General features: G+C 45.0%; 1 protein-coding gene across 4 annotated transcripts in view; it reads right to left on the bottom strand.

Moving 5' to 3' along the window:
• The window catches only part of PRKCH (protein kinase C eta), a 172,950-nt gene that overhangs the window by 22,998 nt on the left and 127,065 nt on the right, over positions 1-22,887 (bottom strand). For all 4 annotated transcript variants that reach the window (XM_085225804.1, XM_085225805.1, XM_085225802.1 and 1 more), the window contains one exon: positions 20,925-21,079. In XM_085225804.1, the coding sequence (XP_085081930.1) occupies positions 20,925-21,079 (155 nt within the window). The remainder of the gene's footprint in view (positions 1-20,924; positions 21,080-22,887) is intronic.

The raw sequence follows: 22,887 nt of genomic DNA on the forward strand, positions 1-22,887 counted from the left end.
AGGGTTGTGCATGCAATAAGGAACTCCTCAGGAGCAGCTGGTTTCCCATTTCAATTGCCTCATGTTGAGGTCCTCCTAGGTTTAGAAATCCCAAATGCAGAGTTTATAGCTCATAAAAGTCTAGAGATCCCATCTCAAGGCAAATGATTGAGTCACAAAAGATGTGGATACAATACAGCAACAGCTAGACACAAAGGGAGCTGCAAGGAGAATTATACTCCAGCCAAATGAGAAAAAATATACATTTATATCGTGTATATGCCACAAAATACCCAAACCCAGAATTAGCCACGATTTATTTTTTTGGCATTCCTGAATGGGAACATTTTGGTTTTTTCAGTCTTTAGCATGCAAAGTAATTTAGATATTCCTTTGGAGTGAGCAAATGTGCACTTAAACCTCCTTTGCATGCAGGGACTAGACTTTGATTTTTCTCCACCTCTTCTGTTGAAATCATTTTACCTTGCAGAAATACAAAAATCTCCATTACAATGAAGAAAAAATGTGTTTCTACTCCTTGCTTTCCTAGCCAGAGCAATACATATTTCCATCTCTTGCTGCTCCAATGAAACTGTAATTCCTTTTTCCAGAATGAAACAAATTCAACGGAGGAGAATGAAGCAGACATAGCGGGCAGAGCAGTGCAGGTGTTAAAGTATTTACCTAAGGGGAAGGATTTTCAAGCTGAAGGACGTACTCCAAATACGTACTGGGGACAACACATTTACATTAATACTTTGACTAAATGAGGGGAGCAGGAGGAAGCCTCTTATTGAGAAAAGCCCTAAATACCTCTGCGAACAACGTTCACAGTTTTCCTTAGCATAACACCAAAACTGAAATATCTTTTGGTACTTGAAACCAGCATTCTCTTGAGCTGCAAAAATAAGTCATTTTTAAGACATCCTAACAATCATTTGGGACCCAACTGAAACTTCCTTTCCTTCCTTCTTTCCACGCTAAGTTTTGGGGGCTCACCAGCCAAACTCAAAGAATATAATTGATTTCACAACGCCATCTCCCATTGGTTTTGGAATAGGGACATCCAGATTCTGTTCCAAAGAATTAAAGAATTTTTAATTCTTAAAGAATTAAGCCAGGGAAAAGAATTAAGGAATTTAAGCAATTAATTTCCAATCCCACTAGTCTTATGTTGTATAGAACTCACTGTTGCTTAAAATTTTCTTCACAGAAAACAGTTCGCATCTCCCACATTCTTCCAATAACAACCACATCTTTAGAATAGGGAGAAATATTGAAATTGCAAATGAAAAACCAGGTTACCAGCCTTTGAAAAAGGAACCCACAAAGCAGAGATCAGAAAAAGATCAAGCCGTGTGGCACTTGGGAAAGCAGCTTGAAAGCCTCAGGTTTGTTGCTGAATGAAATGAAGAGCGACTGCTCCTTTCAGCCTTGGAGGCTTATTCCAATGCAACTGTTACAGTGCTTTAAAGGGGAAAATCACTACAGCCTGAACAATCCTGCAGTGCCTATGGATAGCACTGATTCTTGGGAACAGAACTGAAGGAAGAACTGAAGGTATCATACAGCACTGTTGTACAACAGCCTCTGGGGTTGACGTGCTGAGATAGTAAGTGTCACTTTATCCACCCACTACTATACAACACAGTCTCCAAATCCCAGTGGGATTTAGTCTTGATCTCTTCCAGCCTCAGCTCCACAGTTAAGCAAAGAAAAGGATGTCAGAGCTGCATGTTCCATCCTTCCGGTACTGCATGGAGTTGCACCAAAACACAGCTCAGGGAATGCAAAATGTTAATTCAGCTCCAGACTTTCTTGAAAAACATTCTCCTGGGTAAAGAAAATGTTCCATCTAGTTTCCAGTCAACTTCTGAGATTCAGTGGCAAACTCAGGCTAACATGGGACAACCAAGGACAGCAATCAAGGAGAGACCGGAGATCTCTCCATATATATGTAAGTAAATTCATAATTACAAGAAAGCAGGAATGAAATGGAGAGGTGCTCTTCTTCACTGTTCCAACATCCAGAAGTTATTTTTCAAAGCTGCCCGCACCTAGATGTTCATAAATATGGGCACAACGGCTCCAAACAGAATAGAATTTCTCATAAACAAATGAAAACAGAAGTATGATATCATAATCAAAGAATAAAACTAAGATCCAGTCTAAGTGGCTTGAATGAGTGAAAACTGCCGTACAGTAGAATAAAGGCACAATGGATTACAGCCACCCAGCCTCCGTATAGGCTCTTACAGACACCAGGCTGGCATGCAGTGATGCAACATGTGCTCACGTCAGGGCCCAGACACAGAGCTTTGGGAAATTCATGCCAAGGATTGCTCTGGAGGGCAGATGGGTATCTGAACCTGTGCAAGGCCTCATATCTACCTGTATCCGCACCCATCAGTACGTCCAAAGGCACTCTGCATCAATCTTATGCACTAGCTGGGATAGAATCATAGAATCACCAAGGTTGGAAAAGACCTAAAAGATCATCCAGTCCAACCGTTCACCTATTATCAATAGTTCCCACTAAACCATGTCCCTCAACACAACATCCAGTCTTTCCTTGAACACCCCCAGGGTCAGCGACTCCACCACCTCCCTGGGCAGCCCATTCCAGTGCCTGACCACCCTTTCTGAAAAGTAATACTTCCTAATGTCCACCTTGAATCTCCCCTGCCGTAGCTTGAAACTTCTGTTGCTTAAGAATTGCATAAGACTGATTAAGCCTTAAAATGTATCCTTGCTTGGCTGCTTGGACTTCAGACTAAGACTGTCAAACACTTGCATCCAGAAGTACTCTATTATTATGTTTTAATCTTAAAGTCAAGCAGCCCTCCAATCATAAGGACAAGTTTCTGCAAGCCACCAGCACCAGTTAAGGCAGTGCTGTGTGTTTTCTTGCAGAGATGGGCTGGGAATGGCACTCCAGGTTTCCCCTGTGCCCAACTCCTTCCTGCTGGCAGGGGCTCTCTGTAAGCCAGTTCCTGTGACCAGCCTCGTACCCACATTCCCCGGGCTGCTGCTTTGGAGAAGAAACAATGCCCATGTGGCTGACTTCTCTTACAGCAAAGCAGCTGGCAAGCTGGCAGTGCTCGGGATCAGGATGTCTGCTGGTTTGAAACACCAGCAGTCCGCTGGTTTGAAACACCAGCAGTCCCACCTTCCCTCCCTCTGGGCACTTTGGAAAAGTACCTGGGGAAGCTAACACAATTACTGACATGATTTCATTGGTATTGAGATGAACGGGCATGATTCACCCTCCAGTTAAATTAGAGTGGTAGGTTAAAGTATACTTGTATAGACTACAAAAACCCCTGGCACACCGCAATATGTAATCACAAAGCTTCCATCACATTGGTGGGTCTGAACCCAAGGGGCACAAATCCAGGGGGACTCCAAAGTTGCTCCAAGTCCCTTCAGGGTCAGGCACACCTATAAGAGCTTCGCCTTCACCATATGCACAGCAGCTAATGAAAGCTCCCACAGGCAGCTTTACAAGGGCAGAAAGACATTCTTGTGAAACGGGGCAGTAGAGGGTTGGGGCCATTACTGCTGAAACACAGACGCGCTGGAGATTGCTACGTAATCCCAAAGATGGTGCAACCCTTAAATATTTATATGTCCACATGTGTGCGTACCTTTTTTTTTTATATATACATATATGTGCATATATATTATTTGGAGCACTTTTATGTGGTATTCTTGTCAGGAAAGAGGAGTTACACTCGAGGTGTTTCCCAGAATCTCAAAGTAAATGTCTCATTTACTGTGGGAAGGAGAGAGGTGGATACAAAAAGGCTTCGAATCCTCGGTATGCACACCACACACACCTCCCCGGATGAGCTGCCAGGCTGAGTGCCGAGTCCTGTGATAGACTCCTTGGTCCCACTGGGAGCAACACCGGAATTTGTTGGCCCAGAAAACACCATTTGCTGAGTTGCTCCCAACAGAGCTTCTATTTTATCCCTGCCAAAAAAAGAGGGAAAGAGAAAAAAAAATCCAACACACAACACTTCTTTCTGTGAGTCCCTTTGCCTGAAGTCTTCAGAGGAGGCATATAACAGACTTGAGACCTAAATGCACGAACAAGACTAAGAGGCGGACTTATGATGGATGGTGCCACGAAAGACTAAAAAGCATATGCCTGTTATGTCACCTTTACAAAAATAGAGCAGTGCTGACTCAAAGCCTGCTACAGGAATTAAAATAAAACCAGGCCTATGTCTGCAGTGCAACGTGGTCCCAGTGCTTCCAGACGGATGGAAGAGTTACCCAACGAGATCAACGCCAGCTACCCACAGCCCACCTCAGAGCTGCTCTGAGGCCCCGTCCCTGTAGGATCAGTACAGGCTCACACTGCTCAAGAGGCTCCTCCCTCCAGCAGCACAGTGAGATATCCTCATGTCACCACTCCTGCCACTAATCCTGCCCTATGGGAATTAGTCAGTAGTTCAAACCCAAGTGACTCTGCGCTCACCGCTAATCTCACAGCTGCTCGTGAAGACTACCCTCCCCACGCTCAATCTTAGGAGAACACATTTCACTCCAGCAAACACCAAAAGGGGGAAAAAGAAAAAAGAAAAAAAAAAGAGGCACTATCCATCATGATTTTATGTGCAGACTGCCTCTAGCAACAGCCTGGGCAGCAAACAAACCTGTATGGGCATTTGTAATGCCAACAGCACTTAGTGGGGAAGAAGACACTCCCGCACTGAACCTGTATGTCTTGTCAGACTTCTTCATATTTGTATAACATGGCTACGGTTCACTTTACTCAGACCCTTATCCCAAATCTTGGGAAAACAGCAGAAGATGTCCTATCACGTTCAGTCAATTTTGGATTAAGTCCTCAGGAAAACAACAACAACAACAACCTTCCTAAGGCTCTGAATTACAGATCCAGATTTATGAAGCTAAGGCTATAGGCACTAATCTCCTTTCTGTAATGGAATGAACAATGTTGAAGACAAGAGTATTCTGTATTTTTAGAGGGGATTTCTTAAAAGCACTTTGCTTTGGCCTGTAGATTTCCACTGTCAAATTTACTATTAACTTTGGAAGGAGCATTACTGGGATAGAACGATCAGTTTGCAAAATCACACCATTTGCACAGAATTTTCCTGCACACGATGAAAAAGTAGTCTCAGTGCTAGTGACACAGAAACTGTGGGCACAGAGCATGCAGATGTCCCAGCCCTGCACAGGAGGGAGAACTGCCTGGCCCCAGTAGAACAGATTTTAAGTATGCTTCCTAGGAGATGCTGTCTTTAGATGTTTATGGTCATTGCAGATAGCACCGACTCCTTTTTCTAAGGCTTCAGTGAATCTGTGGGCAAACAAAGTGCTCTCCTCACTGCTCTGATCTCTCTGCTTCTTGCCACAACAATCACTTAAACAGCAGCAGTGAAATCAGATGGAAGAAGTATTTGCAAGAGTGTGGTGAATGGGTCATTATTCCAAGATTTAGTTTCTCATTTCATGTGGTTTACTGTTGTTCTTTCGTTATAAGGAATTCAATCTAGGCTGTGTGAAGCCAAGCTCCCTGCAACTCCACTGCCCTTTTGGGGACTCCTCTGAGCTTTGCATCATGATGACAGGGATGAGATGCATCTCATGTGAGTACCATGCTGGCCGCAAACAAAAGCCACCCATGAACAATTGTTCCTACTTCACATCAGGTACTTAGCCTATGAGCCTTTCTGGTCAGGCCTCCCTCTTCAGCTACCACAGGGAGAGGGGTGCTTTCCCAAAGCGGTTTAACCCCTCTAAAATTTGATTTACCAGCTGGCAAGGCCAACTAAGCTTCCAACGTAGGTGCCTTAGCTTTCGGCTTGATGGCAAGCACAGCAGAAGTAACTTAGAGCAGCAGGCGATGCTCAGCTGACATGGCTAGCATGCACAAAAAGCTGCCAACTCCCCACTCCTGTAATGTAGGAAACGAATCAGAAAATGAAAAATAAGCTCTGTCCCAGGAGCCCTTTCCTTTCATCATCAAATATGCAGGGTATCAACCCCAAGGAGCAGACTAGGAAGTTTATGTGCAGGAGGCACAAAAGGGCACTTTCAGGATAGGAACGGGAACAATGACTAACTTCAGTGTGCAGCAAGCTCTAAATATGATGGAAATTTGGAGATGTTGCCCATGCGTCTTTCAGTCAGCTGAAAGCTGATTCAGAGTCAGTTCACGCTGTGACTCCATGTGCTCACTCTCCTCTTCAGGACCAGGACACCTCAATTACTGGAAGGTATCTGGTGACTGGTCTTAACTCACCCTCTTTAGGCCAATACCAGATTTCAGGAATCACAGGTTTTACTATTTTAACTAGGGAAGATCTGAAACTCTCAGGTTCCTCTTTACATAAGCCTTTACTAAGTTCTTAAGTTGTTTTTTTTTTTTATTATAAATCTCTTTCTAACGGAATTAGATACTACAAATCTTCACTGACCTTACTTCTAATCTAAGATGACAAGAAACAACATGGAAAACAAATCTTTGCTTACAGTTGTGATGATGTCACACCAGATCAAAACTCAAAATTAAACATACTGCATCTGAACAGGACAGAATTGCACAACAATATGCATTTTCTACTACAATACAAAAGTTAGCCAACCTGAGGGCAAGATGTTTTTCAAAGAACCTTTTGTCTGTCCTTGCTAAAGGTACAAACACCCAGGTGACATCTAAAGTGCTTTGTTTTATAGCTCACGTCCCCATCAAAGTTTAGCACATTTCACCTACAACTGTATATTTCCATTTTGTGGCAGGAAAGCAGTTCTTAATGTTATTGACAATTCCAGTGGGTTCTGCCATCAAGTACTCCAGACCCACCTACACAAGGAAGTACAGCTACTCTTAGATCAGTCTATTGTTTTCAGATACTTTCCCCATCAATAAATAATTGCTTGAGGACTAATGGAAGACCACAGAAGCTCAGGGGAAGCAGGACTCACTACTGACCTAAGAAAAAGGAACAAATAGCAAATTATTTTAACTTTCACATGCCAAAATGCATCATCCACAAATAATATATTAAAACTTACGGATTTCTGAAATTCTTCTAGATAGGCTATGCAGACAAGGAACAACAGAAGACCTGAATCCTCCCTGCACTTTAGGGACACCATATACACGTAGTTTATCTGACCCCTACTTCTGTCCTCAAGCAGACTTTACAGTGTTTTACTTTACAGATAGTTTGAAAATCTCTTTATGATTTTGCATGCAAACTGACTTCACAGTGGAGCTGTGAGAGCAGAGAGGTGTGGGGGTGCTAGTGCTGCAGCATCCTTTGGGCTAGACCACAAAAGGAAAATATCCACACCTTGATATGGAGACCACTTTCACATCAAGATTACATCCATTTGCATTGGGAAACAACTTTCAAACACATAGTTACTTTCACTTTTCACCCCACATTGTCCCTGTGGTGCTTTGGGAAGCACCATTATGATAACGAATGCAAACCCAGCTTCCTTCCTCTTCTTCTGTACTATTTGCATTTCCCCACCCATGCCTGCCTCTACAGCCAGCCCTGCTATAGCGATCCTGGCCTTTGAGATCTGGTGCTCTGCCCTCTGACCAAGAGCTTGTGGTCCCTCCTGGCGCCAGCATCATGGCTGGAATGGCTTAAAACAGAAAACGCCCAACAAAAAGAAAACCCTTATCAACAGCTTTCATTCCCCCACAGCAACCAAAGCCTGCTCCCATAGCAGCTCTGCCCAGACACGAGAGTGGGAGCAGCTGACACGCAATATGATGTTTGGATGCAGCAGGCGCTGCCTCAGAGCTAATCCCAGCTTCAGGGATCACGCAGAAACACTTCCTGCTGTGCACCCATAGATGAGGCCTTACAGCAAATTTATTCAGAGAGCACTTCTTTCTGTCTCAAGGGGAGGTGCCCCACAGCCCCACAACTCTGGTGCCCACACTGCTTTCATACCAGAGACGCCGGAGCTCTGACACCAGCGAAGCGTTACTCAGACGCACGGCGGCTGCTGGTTTTACCAGCAGAGCTCCTTTGTCCTCAATTGCCCTGGGCAGCTGGAGCTTTTTCTGGTATCTGATGAGCAAGCCTGTGGCTTTTACTTCATGTGCAGAAATGAAATAGCATGTGGATCTGGGCTCTGCTTTTTCCTGAATCTTTAAAGGAATGTGTTCATGTTTAGCTGCTAAGCTACCAGCAGAGTTGCTTTTATAATCTAAGGATAAGCGTTCTTGCTCTGGCATCTTGTCCAGCAGCATGGCACTACTTTCCTGCTAACACTACTTTTCCTACTACTTTCCCGTCCCATCGTTGACTTTGGGGTGCTGGGCAGGTAATGGTGCAGTGACACAGGGGCAGCCAGTGCCTCTCCATAGCTACACCCAACCCCAGCCTTGCACATCGGCACAGCCACAGCCCTCACCAAGCAGAGGACACCATTCCACACTACTTGTGTTGCAAGCAATCACAGGAACACAGACCAGATCACCCTGGCCAAGCTGCACTGAGGCTCGTGGTGTTGAATTTCAATGCATTTACTTGTACTGCGCAGTCCCTGCTCTGCAGCGCTGTCCCATCACACAGGGTGAGCCATTCCTAGGATCAAGTACCACTGAGATGAGCAAGGCTGGAAAAATCTCCCCACTCCACCGCACGAGTGCTATATGGGTTGTCATTGGTATAAACCACCGATTACTTCACAATTTTCCGGCACCCGCAATCCACATCATCAGTCTGCGAGTGGGTTGGGCTATATACGTGTGCAAACTGCTTAAGTGTTAACCCTGCAGTGGGCCGAGAGGAAAAGCAACCGGCACAGAGAGCTCTCAGAGCAGCCAGACTGTGACTCACAAGGAGGGTGCACAAATGCAAGGCTTTCCGAGAGGCAGACAGAGAGGTGAGGAATTTCTCTAGAGATTCATCCTAGCAGACAGACAGATGCAAGGAAACACAGCTCACCTTTCCCATAACTGATGCAGATCGGGTGACTGCCTTGCCCAGGGAATTGCTATTGTCCAGCTTATTGCTTTCTGCCTGGCTAAAAAGGGGATAATAGGAGACTAATTGCTTCACTAGAGGTGGAAAAAAAAAAAAGCAGTCTGGAGTGAACAAATTATTTTGTGACTGTTGTTGTTTGGGTTTGTTTCCATCCTGGCTTAACAAACATTAATGACTTCAGTTGCACTTGTATGGGGAAGGAAAGCCATTAGGGCGAGAACATGGGCTGCACAGACATCCCCTGCTCAGCACACCCCAGCTGGCCTCTACAGCTATGCTGGCAACAGCGCATTGCAGCCGTCTGTCAGACTAAGGGCAGCAAAGAGAAACATCACACTTTCCTTTCTCATCTGTCTGACTTGAGCAGCTCCAATACTTCTGGGTGTTAGCTGCACTCAGCAACCTCTCCGGAAAAAGTACTGCATACGGAAAAGGAAGAGAAAGTTTCCCCAAAGAGTGCACGTTGCAGAGTAGGGCACTAGAACCCAAAGCCTGCAAAATAAAGTTTGGTTGTTTGGGTTTTCTTCATTTACAAAAGCAACAGTGAAACTTTTGAGACTACATCTGGTGTCCAGAGTGATAGAATGAATCCTAGAGCCAAGGCACACAACTAACGTTGAAGCTCTTCCTTACAGAACAGCACCTGGGATGCAGCCACTCATTCGGCCAAGACTGCGAGTGGCCAAAAAAAGCCCAGAAGTGAGAAATGCCTGTGCTATACCAGCGGCACTCATTCAGTGCAGGCTTCAGGGAATTGGGGATCAGGAGCCTACAGGAATTCTCAGCTCACATCTATAAACCAAGTCTGCTAGGAGACAACCATCTTCTAACTGGAGGAATGCCATCAGGCACAGAACAGATTGAGCCATCCCAGGTCACATTAGAAACATCACCAGGAAAGAGGTGGAGAAACTCAGCATGAGTTTTGGTTATAAGAAAGTAAAGGGAAAGCAGGGAAAGCTCTCTCTGCCAGTTAAATAGTAACTTCAGTTAACCCGTCCTAGACACAACAGAACATGGAGATACCTGATTCAGGTTGAATATTAGGAAAAATTCTTCTCAAAAAGAGTGATGAGGCCCTGGCACAGGCTTCCCAGTGCGGTAAACAGGGCAGGTTTCAAGACAGCTCTCTATTATTTTTTATCACATTTTTAATTTTTTTTTTTGACTAGTTAATCACCAATGTGAGCCATGGGCGAGCTGAGAGGTTTCACTGGATAAAGAAACACAACAGAGACTTTCCACTCATTAATCAGACACGTGCCTACTCAAACTGCAGATCTTTCGTGGCCTCAGAGGCTCAAAAGCCAGCCTCTCTTCACTCTGACTGTTTTCCATCAAGAAGCACAGGTTAGCACTGCCCTCCCGAGTTTCAAGAAGTTCCTTCACTGGTTAAAGCATCTATTTCGTAGATATGGTGCTACAAAGGTTTATTTGGGCGGTTTTTAGGGATACCAAGTTCAGGTAGGAAATGAGTTCAATTAGGAGTTACACTAATAACCAAAACCATCAGTCAGCCATCACAACGCTTCCATTAAAAGCGTTCCACTGCAGCTCAAGGCACGAGGGCTTTGGGCCCTCCACAGGCAGCAGGGCAACATTTAGAGGGAAGGAGTGCTGGGCCACACTATATAAAGCTATCCATTGCTGGCTCCATTTGCACAATTAGTTCCTCAAACAAATCACGGCACTCAGCCCCTTTTCCACTTTGTCTGCAATGAATATGGGCACAGAGGCTGTTTCCTCTTCTCCAGTGTTTGTGGACAAACCTCATCACTGAAAGTGGGAACAGCCAGAGCTGGATTCACTGTTTTGCCATGTCCCAAGCAGCACAAAGGAGACGGAAAGCTGTAGCCCTCCTGCAGCTTCAGTCCTGGCCCTGATGAGTCCCCGTGGAGCAGAGCCAGCAGGACCTGCTCCTGCTCTGTGCCCGGGTCGCTGGGGCAGAGCTCTGACCTCGCAGTGGGTGGGCTGTCTCCTTGGGAGCGTGGCCAGCTGGCAGAGCCATGGCAGCTCCTTGCCTTCCTCATCGATGTCAGGTCCGGGCAGAGAGACAAGAAGGAGAAGCCCACTGCCAAGATCTTTGCTCCTGTTGCAGAGCAGAGGCTGAATGCAGAGATTCCAGCCATAGCGTCACTGCTTGGGCACCAAGTTTTGAAACAGTGATACAAGAAATACTGAAACAGGAAGCTTCAGCTAAGAACAGTTATAAAGCAAGAGGAAAGTTTAAGAGAAACACACTGACAATTACAAAAGCTAAATTACATTGACGAGATCGAAATCTCCAAAACACAGATAAGCATATAAGAATCCCTGAGATGCTGGCAAACTGAAATACAAAACACAGTAATTAAGTTTCAGGCACAAGTGAACGAGGATACAGGACCTTGCTTGGCGCTTGTTACTTTTTCATGCTCAGGTAAATGTCAAAAGGAATGTAACCAGATCCAGAGAAGGGAGGAGAAAACCCAAAGCCTGCTTGCTAAATGCCATGCACCGGCTCAGCCTCTAACACGTGTCCCACACAGCCCGCATGCTGCAATGTGCTGCAGCTGCACGGTGCCAGCACTTGCAGCTTTATTTGAATGATGATAAAGTTGGAAGGGACAGCTTCCTACTGCCCCTTCTGCCACACAGATCTGACAGTTCCTTGTGCTGGCTTGCGCAGCTAACACAGCTGTGCCCAATCTCCCATCCATCCCCTCCTCCAGCCTCCTTTCACAATAAATGAAGCTGTGACCCACTTCAGCAAGGCACCACAACACCGCTGCTCACCCCAACGTGGCACAGAACCTGGACACTTTGCAGTGCCATACCTTCCCTTGCCACGTGGCGGTTCAGATGTGAACATTACATTCCGATTGTGGCAGTGAGGAACATGGCTTAGTGTGCCATGATGGTGATGGGTTGATGGTTGGACTGGATGATCTTAGAGGTCTTCTCCAATCTTAATGATTCTATGGATGAGCTTTGCTCCAGTATGCCTGGACTGGAGAATTAGCTAGCCAACAGCCTCTCCTAGCTGGAAGTAATCTTCCTGATGCGGGAACATTTCAAACACTTCTTTACTCTCTCTGCGTTTGAGAGATTTGTGAATGCTGCTCAACCTGTTAATAATAATTCATGTTTCTGAAACATTAACTGATGCAGAAGAAATCAGTTCAGAGCATGGTGCACCTCTGCAGTTTTGAACATATCACACCTTGTATACAGTTGAAACTTGAAGACCTGCTGCTGCTCCCACTGTTATTCAGCTGGAATATCTCCACTAACTCTAGAGGAATAATAATCAGGTAATACAATTCTGAGACTAAATTGTGCCTTTAGGTACTGCCTGATAAATGGGAGGATCTCAATGCCATTAACAGCAAAAGTGTTATGACTCAGAGGCCAAATGATGAGTAATGCTCTCCCCTTTCTTCACGGGAACAGGCTTTGCAATTTGTATCCTGTGCTGTGCCAGCAGACAGCTACAACCCCAATAGCCAGCTTGGCTGGCACGTAAAGAGTAGGAGCAGAGCTGTGCCTGCTGGCCTGCCTGGGGCAACACGGACACAAGGTGTGCTCCTTACCCCATGGCAAAGCCAGGCTGCCAACTCGGTCTGACAACCAGCAGTGACAGTGCCCACTGCTTCTTCCTAAGGCGGTTAGCAAAGTTTAGGCTATGGCAACAGCTGCAAGGTGCTGCATAAACACAGTGAAGGAACCTGAGCTGCTTAACACTTGGAATTTCCAGCTTGCAGAATCACTTCACATTTGAAAACTTGCATTATTTGCTGGAACAGAAGTAAAAATTGTAGGATTTTCTTCCCTGGAAAGTTTTACTGTAAAACAGACAGTAATTACTGTAGCATTAACAAATAATACTATTATTATTTGTAGTTTATTTAAGTAAACATCACGGGCAGCTAGTTATTTTGAACTAGAATCTTTGGTGCTTTGATTGCTCCACTGGCATCAAAAGCTGCTGGTTGACTTTACAAAATCCCTCTGTTTGCATAAAAACAGTGCATCTACATGCATAAACAAGAGTATCTAGCCATTGGGATTACTGACCAAGGAAATATCAGCAGTTCCCCATCCCTGGAGGCATTCAAGACCAGGCTGGATGTGGCTCTGGGCAGCCTGGTCTGCTGGTTGGTGACCCTGCACATAGCAGGGGGGTTGAAACCAGATGATCATTGTCATCCTTTTCAACCCAGGCCATTCTATGATTCTATGATTTTGCCACCGTTCCAGAACAAGTCAAATTCTCCCTGGAAATTGCTGCAGGCCAACTATGTCAGCAGAGCTGATTTCTCATTGGCACTCTTACATCTCTAGCAGCTTCACTCACCGCAATGTGTCGTTTTGCAAGAAATAATCCATTTCAGCAAGCCAGAAGGAGCAGATGCAACAGCATTTTGTTGGCATAATCTTTGTTTTAACATTGTAGAAAACATTCATTAAAGTTGACAGGGACCTTTTCCTCAGCTATAAATATCAGCCTCCCTAACGCTAACTCATGGGTCATATTCTTTGACATTAATGCTGAAAGCTCCTTCAATTCACTGTATTTCCAGAATGCAGGTGAATCCAAAGACCAACCAAACAACTGGATGAATGCTGGGATGCTGGGAAATTACAAATCGGAGCGCTGTTGATATCAGGGAAAAGTTAACACTCAGATGAGCACTTCTTGATAAAGAGGCAGCAATAACCTTTAAGGGTAGTTTTAGAAGTAAATCTTAACACGATTTCTTAAAATCTTAAAATATTTTTGTTTTCACTCATTCTACTTTCCATGCCCTTCACTCCTTTACACAGAAACGGAGAGGACAAGAAAATTGGTATTTGTAGATAAGACCATTTGTTATTTTCAGAAACTCTAATCTACATATTTCCAGGTGTTCTGGGACCTAAAAACTTGACTCTAATTCTGAGCTGCTTCTTTGAGAACTTGGCTGTAATCATTATGTGTAGCAAATTCATAAGTAGTATGCTTTCTAATTGTGAAATGTCTTCATAAAAACACAGTAGTCCCTAAAAACACCAGAAAACAATTAATATTTAATTGCTTATCCCTGCCACATGCGAGCAATAGTGCTTATTTCCACTGAACTGGTACCAGGACTACCAAGCAGCACAAAGCTCTCATTTCAAGCACTTGGCAATGAGAGTCCACGTCTCACTGTGCAGCACACAAGCCATTATATGCAAAAGCAAAGCTACACCAAAGAACAAAAGTACCAGGGACGCACAGTTAGGTGAAGGTTATCCAGCCCTGAGGCAGCTGGATGAGCCAGACAAACTCTCGAGGCCCCTTCGAGCTCTGTATTTAATGATTTATACAAGCTCATTGTGTGCAGAGTTTGCAGGTTTCAAATCAATCCCTTTAAATAAGCATAAAGGAAAAGTAGACACCAGCAGAGCCAAAAACTTCTGTAGGCTATTCATTAGCCCTTAGTCATGTGGAAAGTTGCATTAAAGTTCACAGACTATACACAGTGGAATCAATGGGGCACAGAGATCTGATCTGTGGATCTCAAAGCAGGACGGCTCTCTGTAAGCACAACTGTAAATCATGACCGCGCTGTCTTCACACTGACTGATTCAAAGTGACATGGAGCTGTGAGAGGCAGTGTTTTATCTCTGCACTTTCCATCTGATCAAGTGCAGACAAACAACACTTCCAACAGCACAGGCAGGAGCCCAGCTTGCAAGTGTGCCACAACCACAGTTTGGTGAAAAATTATGTAGAAGAGATACCACCCATATGCACAAATCGCTGTACACAAGCTGCTGACTGTCACACTGGATAGCTGCAGACATTACCGCTCTCCCCACCCTGACAGACATTCCTTCATATTTTCTGAATGAAGCACTTCCAGCATGAAGTTCTCCCTCCTGCACTAAGTAGCTGCTGCAGGGACCAGGCTGCTGGTATGCCATTCTGTGCCAATTTGCAGCTTCTAGCTGATTTGCTTCACTTGTTCACCATGAAATCAGTTTACACCACATTCCCACATTCTTTCTCCTGCTCTCCTAACATAGCAGCAGGTCCTTTTTTTTTTTTTTTTTTTTTTTTTTTTTTGTCCTTACATGTATCTGCTTCTCAGCCCCAATTCAGGAAAGCACCAAGCCCAGGAGCTCCCTCAGTCGAGGTCTCAAAGCAGCAGGGATCCCCCATCCCTCAGCTGAACTTGTGCCATACCAGAGTGGGGAGGCATTGAGCACAGCAAAGCCTACCTACAGGTGCATCACATGTAGCAGGCTCACACTCTGAAGAGCTTTCAGAACAGCTGTTCAGCTTAGTAGTAGCTCATGAAACAAAAGATTCACCTGTATTTGCTAAGAAAACAAAGTCATGCAGAGCACCTAAGCAAGGCAGCAGTAACCAATCCCCAGCCAGCCTCCCACCAGGCAGTTTGTCTTGCAGGGCAGTGCTATCAGCAGCAGACACAGCCCACCTGCCCATTCACATCTCTGGGCAGAACGTTTCAACTTCAGGGGAAACCAGATCCGACTCCAGATGTGAGAAGGAGCAACATGAGATGAGAATAAACAAAATCATTAGCTGCAAAATAAAGAAACAGAGAGAGAATATGAGAGATCCTGTGTCTACAATGTCTTGACCCATGGAAAAAGCAAACAGCACGCTAATAAGAGCTGCTCTGTTAACAGTGGCTTTGTGTAATTAGGAAAGGCATTCAGCTCCTGTTTTCAGCATGTAATTTTTAACTGATTTCATTGAGAGAAACTTTAGTGTTGTTTCAGTTAATAAAAGTCTTTCCAGCAATACTGTTCTCCTTAAAAGGCTTATGTAAACCTCTCTCCAATTCAATTACATCATCAAGCTTACTGTTTGAATTGGCTGGGAATTAACCTGTTGCAAAAAAACCACACTGCCTATAAAAGCCACCAGTCATGAGACATGGAGTTACAGACCTGACCGGCCTCCTGCACGAAGGAAGGTGACGATTTCAGAGAGTTGGCCGGCACCCAGCAACCCTTCCAGATCTCAGAGGAAAAGCTTTTCCCTGTCCTAAGGAGCACGAGACACACGAAGGTGATACTTTCAGATAACAGACAAAAAAGTAAATGCTTGCCTTTAATGAGCCTCTCATATTTTCCCCAAGAGCTAGTGTTCAGCCCCGAGGTGAGACCATGTGCTCATTTGGATAATTGCATAATTATCTTTTGCCTTCAAAAAGGACCACGCATGCTATTAAGCACAGTCAAGTCACCTACGTAACACTGCTGCCCTTATCTCAGTGCTGGTGGCACAGCAGAGCACAGGGACTTGGTGCAACCATCCCATACTCAGACGTGTGACATAGCACAAGCAGATCCATGTACCTCTTCAAGGGCCAGCCACAACAAAAATCAGGCAGTCACAATGGCATTGGAGTGGGCTAACCAGCACAAGCCCTCAGAATATAAACAGGGTTTTTATCTGTGCAACAAGCAGGCCTTTTCCAAGCTTTCCAGCCCTGAGCTTTTCTGGCTTTTCATCACCTGGCTTGTCTACACCCTCAGTGACACACCTGCTGTGCTGTGCTGAGATGAGCTGGGCCACACAGTCCCATACCCTACCCTGGCAAAACCAGCCCTGATATGCAGACACTGCTTCTGGTTCCAGAAAACTACCAGCCTGAGGCTAGTTCAGGTACATCACCACGTACTGCATCCTGTATCACCTCCACAGCTAGCAGAGATATTCTGAAAAGCAGCTGTTTTACCACCCCTTCATCCTGCCAGTCAGATACAGCTGTAGAGGCAGAGAAAGTAAAAAAAATAAAATAAAATAAAATAAAATAAAATAAAGACCATGCCACCAGGTTGGTTTGATGGCTTCATGTTAATGCAAAAAGGCTGTTATCTTTCTGAAATCTAAAATGTCTGCAGGATGCCCCCTAACCCTTTCCCCCTCAAGACAACCCAGTTTAAAAACCACTTGCATTTCCCTTCAATATACAGACATGAAGCCTTCACTGGGGGTCACCTCGTGGGCAAGTGAAAAAAGCAAAGCTTTGTGTCACCATATGAATGGTTTGAGGGCAGAAGGGCCGATCAGACATTCTCACACTAACACTACCTGGAAGGAAAAGCCCTGCATTTAAAATAAACCCTTATAATTACTTACTATCTCTTTGTTTTTAGAAGACTGTAAGTGGACAAGCTCATCTGCGCTATGTAAGCCACTGTGCAGTCTCACACTGCTCGGACTGAATGCTGTTTTGTTTTGTTCCCGTCATGCACAGAAGCCAAAGCATGTTTCCCACTGCCTGGGAACTGCACACAGTCTTCACATAAAAATCACAAACAAACCTACCAACCTGCAATAGGGCCCGACATGCTGTTTTTCTTTAGAAGTGTCATTAAATAAAGAAGCAGTGCAAGAAGCGTGCCCTGTGAGCAAAGATTTTATCTATGATAACTTTCATCACTGCCTAACCTTTTCCTGGCAACACTGAGCATGAGCTGATCCTAAGCATGTCCTTGTCCCACCCCTCTGTGCCTATGGGTGTGCAATATGTTATGATTTGATATGTCGAAAAGCTCATTTTCATGGCTGCCTTTGTTCCAGCTTTATTCCTTGCATGATAGGATATAGGACCACGCTATACTTCTCAACATTGTGTTTCCAGGAAGCAACTATAAATAGGCACAGCTGAGATTATAGCTAAACCTCTGCTTAGGGCAAGCCAGGCATGTTTCCTTGGTAAGGCCAGAAAGCCACCTCTCCTTTGCCATGCTGCAAATGAGAAGGAAAAAAGAATATCTGTGAAACTAAAAGCTCACTTTAAAGAAAAATCACACACAAATATGCACACACACATTTATAGCACTTCTATTTTTGCCAGAGCTTAGTAACAAAAAGCAAACTTTCAACAAAGTGAGGAGCAACCACTGAAAATTTCAGTTACATCATGAAAATCATTCTATGAGAGCATCTTTCCAGCATCAGGCTGACTTTGACCTTAAAAAGTCACATCCAACCAACACCGTCTGCCTGAGGAACTCCGTTCTCTAGGGCTCACAGCAGCAAAGCAGAAATACTGTACTACAGCTATTTCAAATCGTGTACATGTGGCCAGAAAAGAACTCAGCAAACACACAGCCAAAGGTGACAGATTTCAGCTGTTTATCAATGAACTTTCAGGGCTCACTCCCAAAATTCTCTGGCATTTCAAAGCTGAGAAAACCCAGCTTTTGGCAGGACGTGTTGCAAAAGCTTGATGGTCCTGCACAGTCACAGTGCTAGTAAATGCAGGCTGTCTCCTGAATTGCTTAATCTTGAAGGGAGTGAGGAAATACTGTATTGTTATATTGATGGTTAGCCCAGAAGGAAAACATATGACACAGTGTATTCTGGGCCAGTGACTCTTACTCCACTGACCCTGGGAATCCAAAATGAAGAGGCTCATTGAACGGCTTCTGGCAAAACACCTTCTGGTCAGGTTTTTCTGGTTTCTTTCCCCACTCCTCTCAGCTTCCTAAGAAAGCACTCAGATTCCCCCCAAAAAAACAAAAAACAAAAAACAAAGCAAAAAAAAAAACACCAAACCCTCTCAGAGCAATGATTCTCTTCCAAGTATATCCTTCCCATCTGCAGACTCCCTTCTGGAACCAATTTCACACACCTCTCCAAAGCTCAAGTTTGTGACCCAACATCAGCAATCACAACTATGACCAGCAGATCTCTCCCCTTATACCTTCCAGAAAGGAGTCTCCTTGGCTAATTAAAAAGTCCCTTCCCCCCGGTCCCCCCCACATCCACCCCATGCGGCTGAAGCTACCTGACTCCATGGCTCAACCAGTTTCACAAGATCAAAGCCCGTGCAGTTGTTCAAGCAGCTTTTCAATTACTCCTCCCATTTCTATCATGACTTACAGGAGCACTTGAAGAGTGCCAAAACCCAGAGGGATCGATTACTTCTGCCCTGTGACAGGCAGTGGGCTGGGGTACAGGACAAGCTGGAAGCATTGTGGCATTACATTACATGCAGACACAATTTTGCTGCTGAGTGATTGACAAGAACTATTGGATGTCACTATTTTAGGGATAATGTCATTTGCCTAATTATCTGGCAGCATCTCTCTTCAGCAGCTGGCATTATTCACAAGGGAAGAATTAGACTGAAATCCAGCTGTAGAATAAGCAGATTTGCTATTCTACGCAGACAATCACCATGTTTTAGAAGCTCAGTATGTATGGTATATATCACTGGTAATTTTCATACTCCCAGGCCCTGGAGAATATTAAGATGATATTCCTTCTCTATTTTACTGTGCCACATGTATCACATGATTTCATACTTCAAAATAATTTAATATTCTCTGTCTTCATCTGACCATCTGTTTTTTATGGAACTCAAGCCAGGAGGAGAAAGAGAAGTTGCCTTGATTTAACCTATAATCTCACTATAGCAAAGCGCCTTCTGCACAACCCCTTGGGCCAGTTCAGCCCTCAGCTATTCCGATTTTAATGCATCAAAACTCGGGTTTATCTGACATGGCAGAACACACAGCTAAACACAAAACAGCATCACCTGAACTAAACTGTGCAAAACCCCAAACCAAGCACTTGGCCCAACCCACAGTCTTGAAAGGGTACTGACAGAGACTGACTCGCACTGCATTTGGTCCCATATGTGGGTCACAGCTGTACAGCTTTAACCAATCCCTCACTGTTCTGGCATGCCATAAGTAGGATTGAGCAAGGCCATAACAGACCATACCCAAATACACGTTTTGCTGATGGAACCCAGGTAACAGTATCCAAATGAAACAACTGACTGTTCCTCCTTTTCAATGCTATGAGCAAGAGGATGCCAGGGGTTATGCAAAGCATGTCAGAAACACCTCTCTCTTAAACTAGACTGTCTCAGTACTGACATCTCCTTGCTAAAGCATCCTGTGCCACCCCAGAACAGCTCTCTGAGGGGATGCTGATTGTATGGTCATCCGGGTCAGGGAGGCCACAGAGCAGACTGACTGTCTGATCCACACTGCCTGCCCCATGCCTTGATGCTTGTGCTGATAGTAGAGCACTTTGGCAATAGAGAAAGGAAAAAAAATTAACCAAACTGCCCTCTAGGGTCCTGGGAGAGGACAAAACAAGAGATGCATGTACGTATGGGAAATGGCTTCCTGAGAACAGCCTTGAGATCTGGGAGCGGAGGCTGACGCAGGGAAGCAATGCTGCTCTGACTCTAATGCAGATGCAAAAACGTCAGACACAGACACAGGCAGGAAGAAGAATCTCCCCCTGTAGGACCAAGGCTGGAATGAAAAACGTTTAGAAACTGAGCTGAACAGCACCGGACAGGCATGCCAATTTCATAGGATTTAAGCACAGGCTTGCAGTTAATACATGTAAATAAAAAGGCTTGGGTGTAACCAGCAACAATTTGCCTTTAAATAACAAGGCACACAGTAGCAAAGGCAACAGCTCTTTGCCTTTACCTCCCAGAAAACCTAAAGGGTTTCACTGAACACTTCCCCCTTTGCCATCAGTTTGGAATGTGCTCCACAGCAGCAGGACAGGCTCCTGGGCCTTGGGTATCTGGTCATCCAGCAGCAATGTCCCACAACCAAAAGCACAGACACTGGGGTGTGCAGAGCAGGGCCAGCTCTGAGCAGACGGGCTGCCAGATCTGCAGAGTCATGTGAATTGACACCAACACAAACACCTCATGCCTTGGAAGGAAAAGCTGTTTTCTTTGCGTTTGCACACACATTACAGGAACGCTCTCCCTACAGACAATATAGCAAGCAGGAATTTCACTTCTTCCTGAAAGCTGGGTGCAGCTCGGGTATTTTCTAGTGGGAAAGCAGAGGTGCTGTTATCCCAGCTGACAACTTGTTCCTGGTGGGCAGCAAGAGAGAGTTATTTACTCAAGCAGAAAACTCAAGCTATCATCTCAGCCATGGGGTTCAGACAAAGAAAATGAATGAAGAGCTCACCGATAAATGATGCCTCTTTCATGGAGAAACATAAGGGCTGAAATAATTTCTGCAGCATAGAACCGGGCCCGATCTTCATCGAAGCGACGCGACTTCTGAATATGGAACATCAAGTCCCCGCCATTTACGAACTCCATCACAAAGAACAGGCGATCCTTCACACACGCAAACACAACAGACATGAACAGCATTAATCATATCCTCCATCAGGCTTAGAAAATTCTAACTATCATCACCCGAACATAAACAGATTGAGCACCCGTGAGATGTTGGGGGAAAAAAACACTGTTTAGAGGGGGAAGAATTAAGCCACTATCAGGAAGATCTGTTAATAACTCCTTGCCATGCACTGCCCCCCACCGCCCAAAGTTTTGCCCCCAGAAACGAATTCCTGTTCACACGTGGATCAGGCATGATCAGCAGGTGCTGATACAGAGGGTTTGCTGAACTGGGTGCAGCAGTGAGATGCCCCTTCAGTAGCACTTTCTGAGCCGAGCAGTCAGAAAACTGCTAAAAGTCATTCCCTCCTTATTCACTGCAGCTTTCTGGGGATAAATGTTTCATAGTACAGCGTGCAAAGCCAGACAGCAGTTTTGCCTCAGCATGAGAGCTCTGAACATCAACAACAACACTGTCTTTAAGATATCCTGACACTATTTCTAGGGAACACACGTTATCTTATCGATAGGGATTTCCTGCCATCCACTGCATAGCAGCTGCCTTTTAGGCCTCCACATTTTAGCCTTCCTGACAGGTCTGATTAAACTAAAGATCACTGCCCTCTAAGGTCCTGGGTGTGATGAAGGACCCGATAAGGACAAAGCATAAACCAAAGTCTCTACTGGGCAGCAAAGCGAGCAGCTCAATAAAGTTCAGCCCATTAACCACAGCTGCTGGTCTTTGAAGTTTCTATTTTAGCTTTGTTCTGGATTTTGCACAAGTCTGCAGATAGGGAGACACTTGCTTAAACTGCAAGTTCAACAGTCTGGGTGCAGGCTCAGCGTGTGCCAAAGGGTGCTCGCGTAATTGAGAGAATGGATACACAACAATTTGCCACAAAACTAAACCCTAGAATTGTTTTAGAATTTCCCTGTTATATATTTCAGGACATTTAGCACTAATTGTTTCAGTTTTACCCCAGGCAAGAGGAACAAGCAGACTGCAGAGCAGGCACACATTTCACGTGAGGCCAGCCAGCCCTGCAGTGGTACTATATACCCTTCTCTCCCCACAAGCCCCTTCCCAGGTCTGATGTTAATCATCTACAAGCTGGCTTTAAACCCTCTCTAAATTTAAGAGGATGAGCATTGTTTTTCTCCACTTTCTGGCAGCCAGCCAGCTTGCAATGACTACTAATGCAAAGGCATTAACATCCTCAGATGTACACAGAAAAGCAACCAGGCATCCCTTCAATCCTCTCCATCCATGAGCAAATGTCTCGTAGTGGAAGACAGCTTGCTTCTTGTCACCATCCAGGGTTTGCTTCAACAGCTCCTTCTGCGCTCCTTCGAGAAGCAGCAAGGCTAAGGGAGGTGCACACCCAGCAATCTAACAATGCATGCAGTACCATGGCCACACGCTGACTGCTCTTTCCAGTCCATACAGACAACAGCACTTCAATGTTTCACTCTGGCTGCATAGCTTAGGGCTGGCTGGCTATGGCAGCAGTCTAGCTAGAGCAGCACACACTGCAAACCAACTACCAACACTGGATCTTCAGCTCACATCAGATCTGTAAAGCCACACATCCACTGCAGTTGGTTGGACTGGATGTGGCTTTGCCGTGCCTATCTGTTTTTCAGCCCAGATATCACCTCTGCCATGCCAGTTGGGCCAGCTTCTACATCTCCTTCCCTCCTCCTGATCTCTCCACATGCCACGTGTTTATCTGGCCCAGCTTGCCCAGACACCTTTACACTCCCACACTTAAAAAAAAAAAAAAAAAAAAAAATCCCTCTTGCCA

The sequence above is a fragment of the Meleagris gallopavo genome, chromosome 5, assembly GCF_905368555.1.
Source record: "Meleagris gallopavo chromosome 5, MGAL_WU_HG_1.1, whole genome shotgun sequence".
NCBI classification, from domain to species: Eukaryota; Metazoa; Chordata; class Aves; order Galliformes; family Phasianidae; genus Meleagris; species Meleagris gallopavo.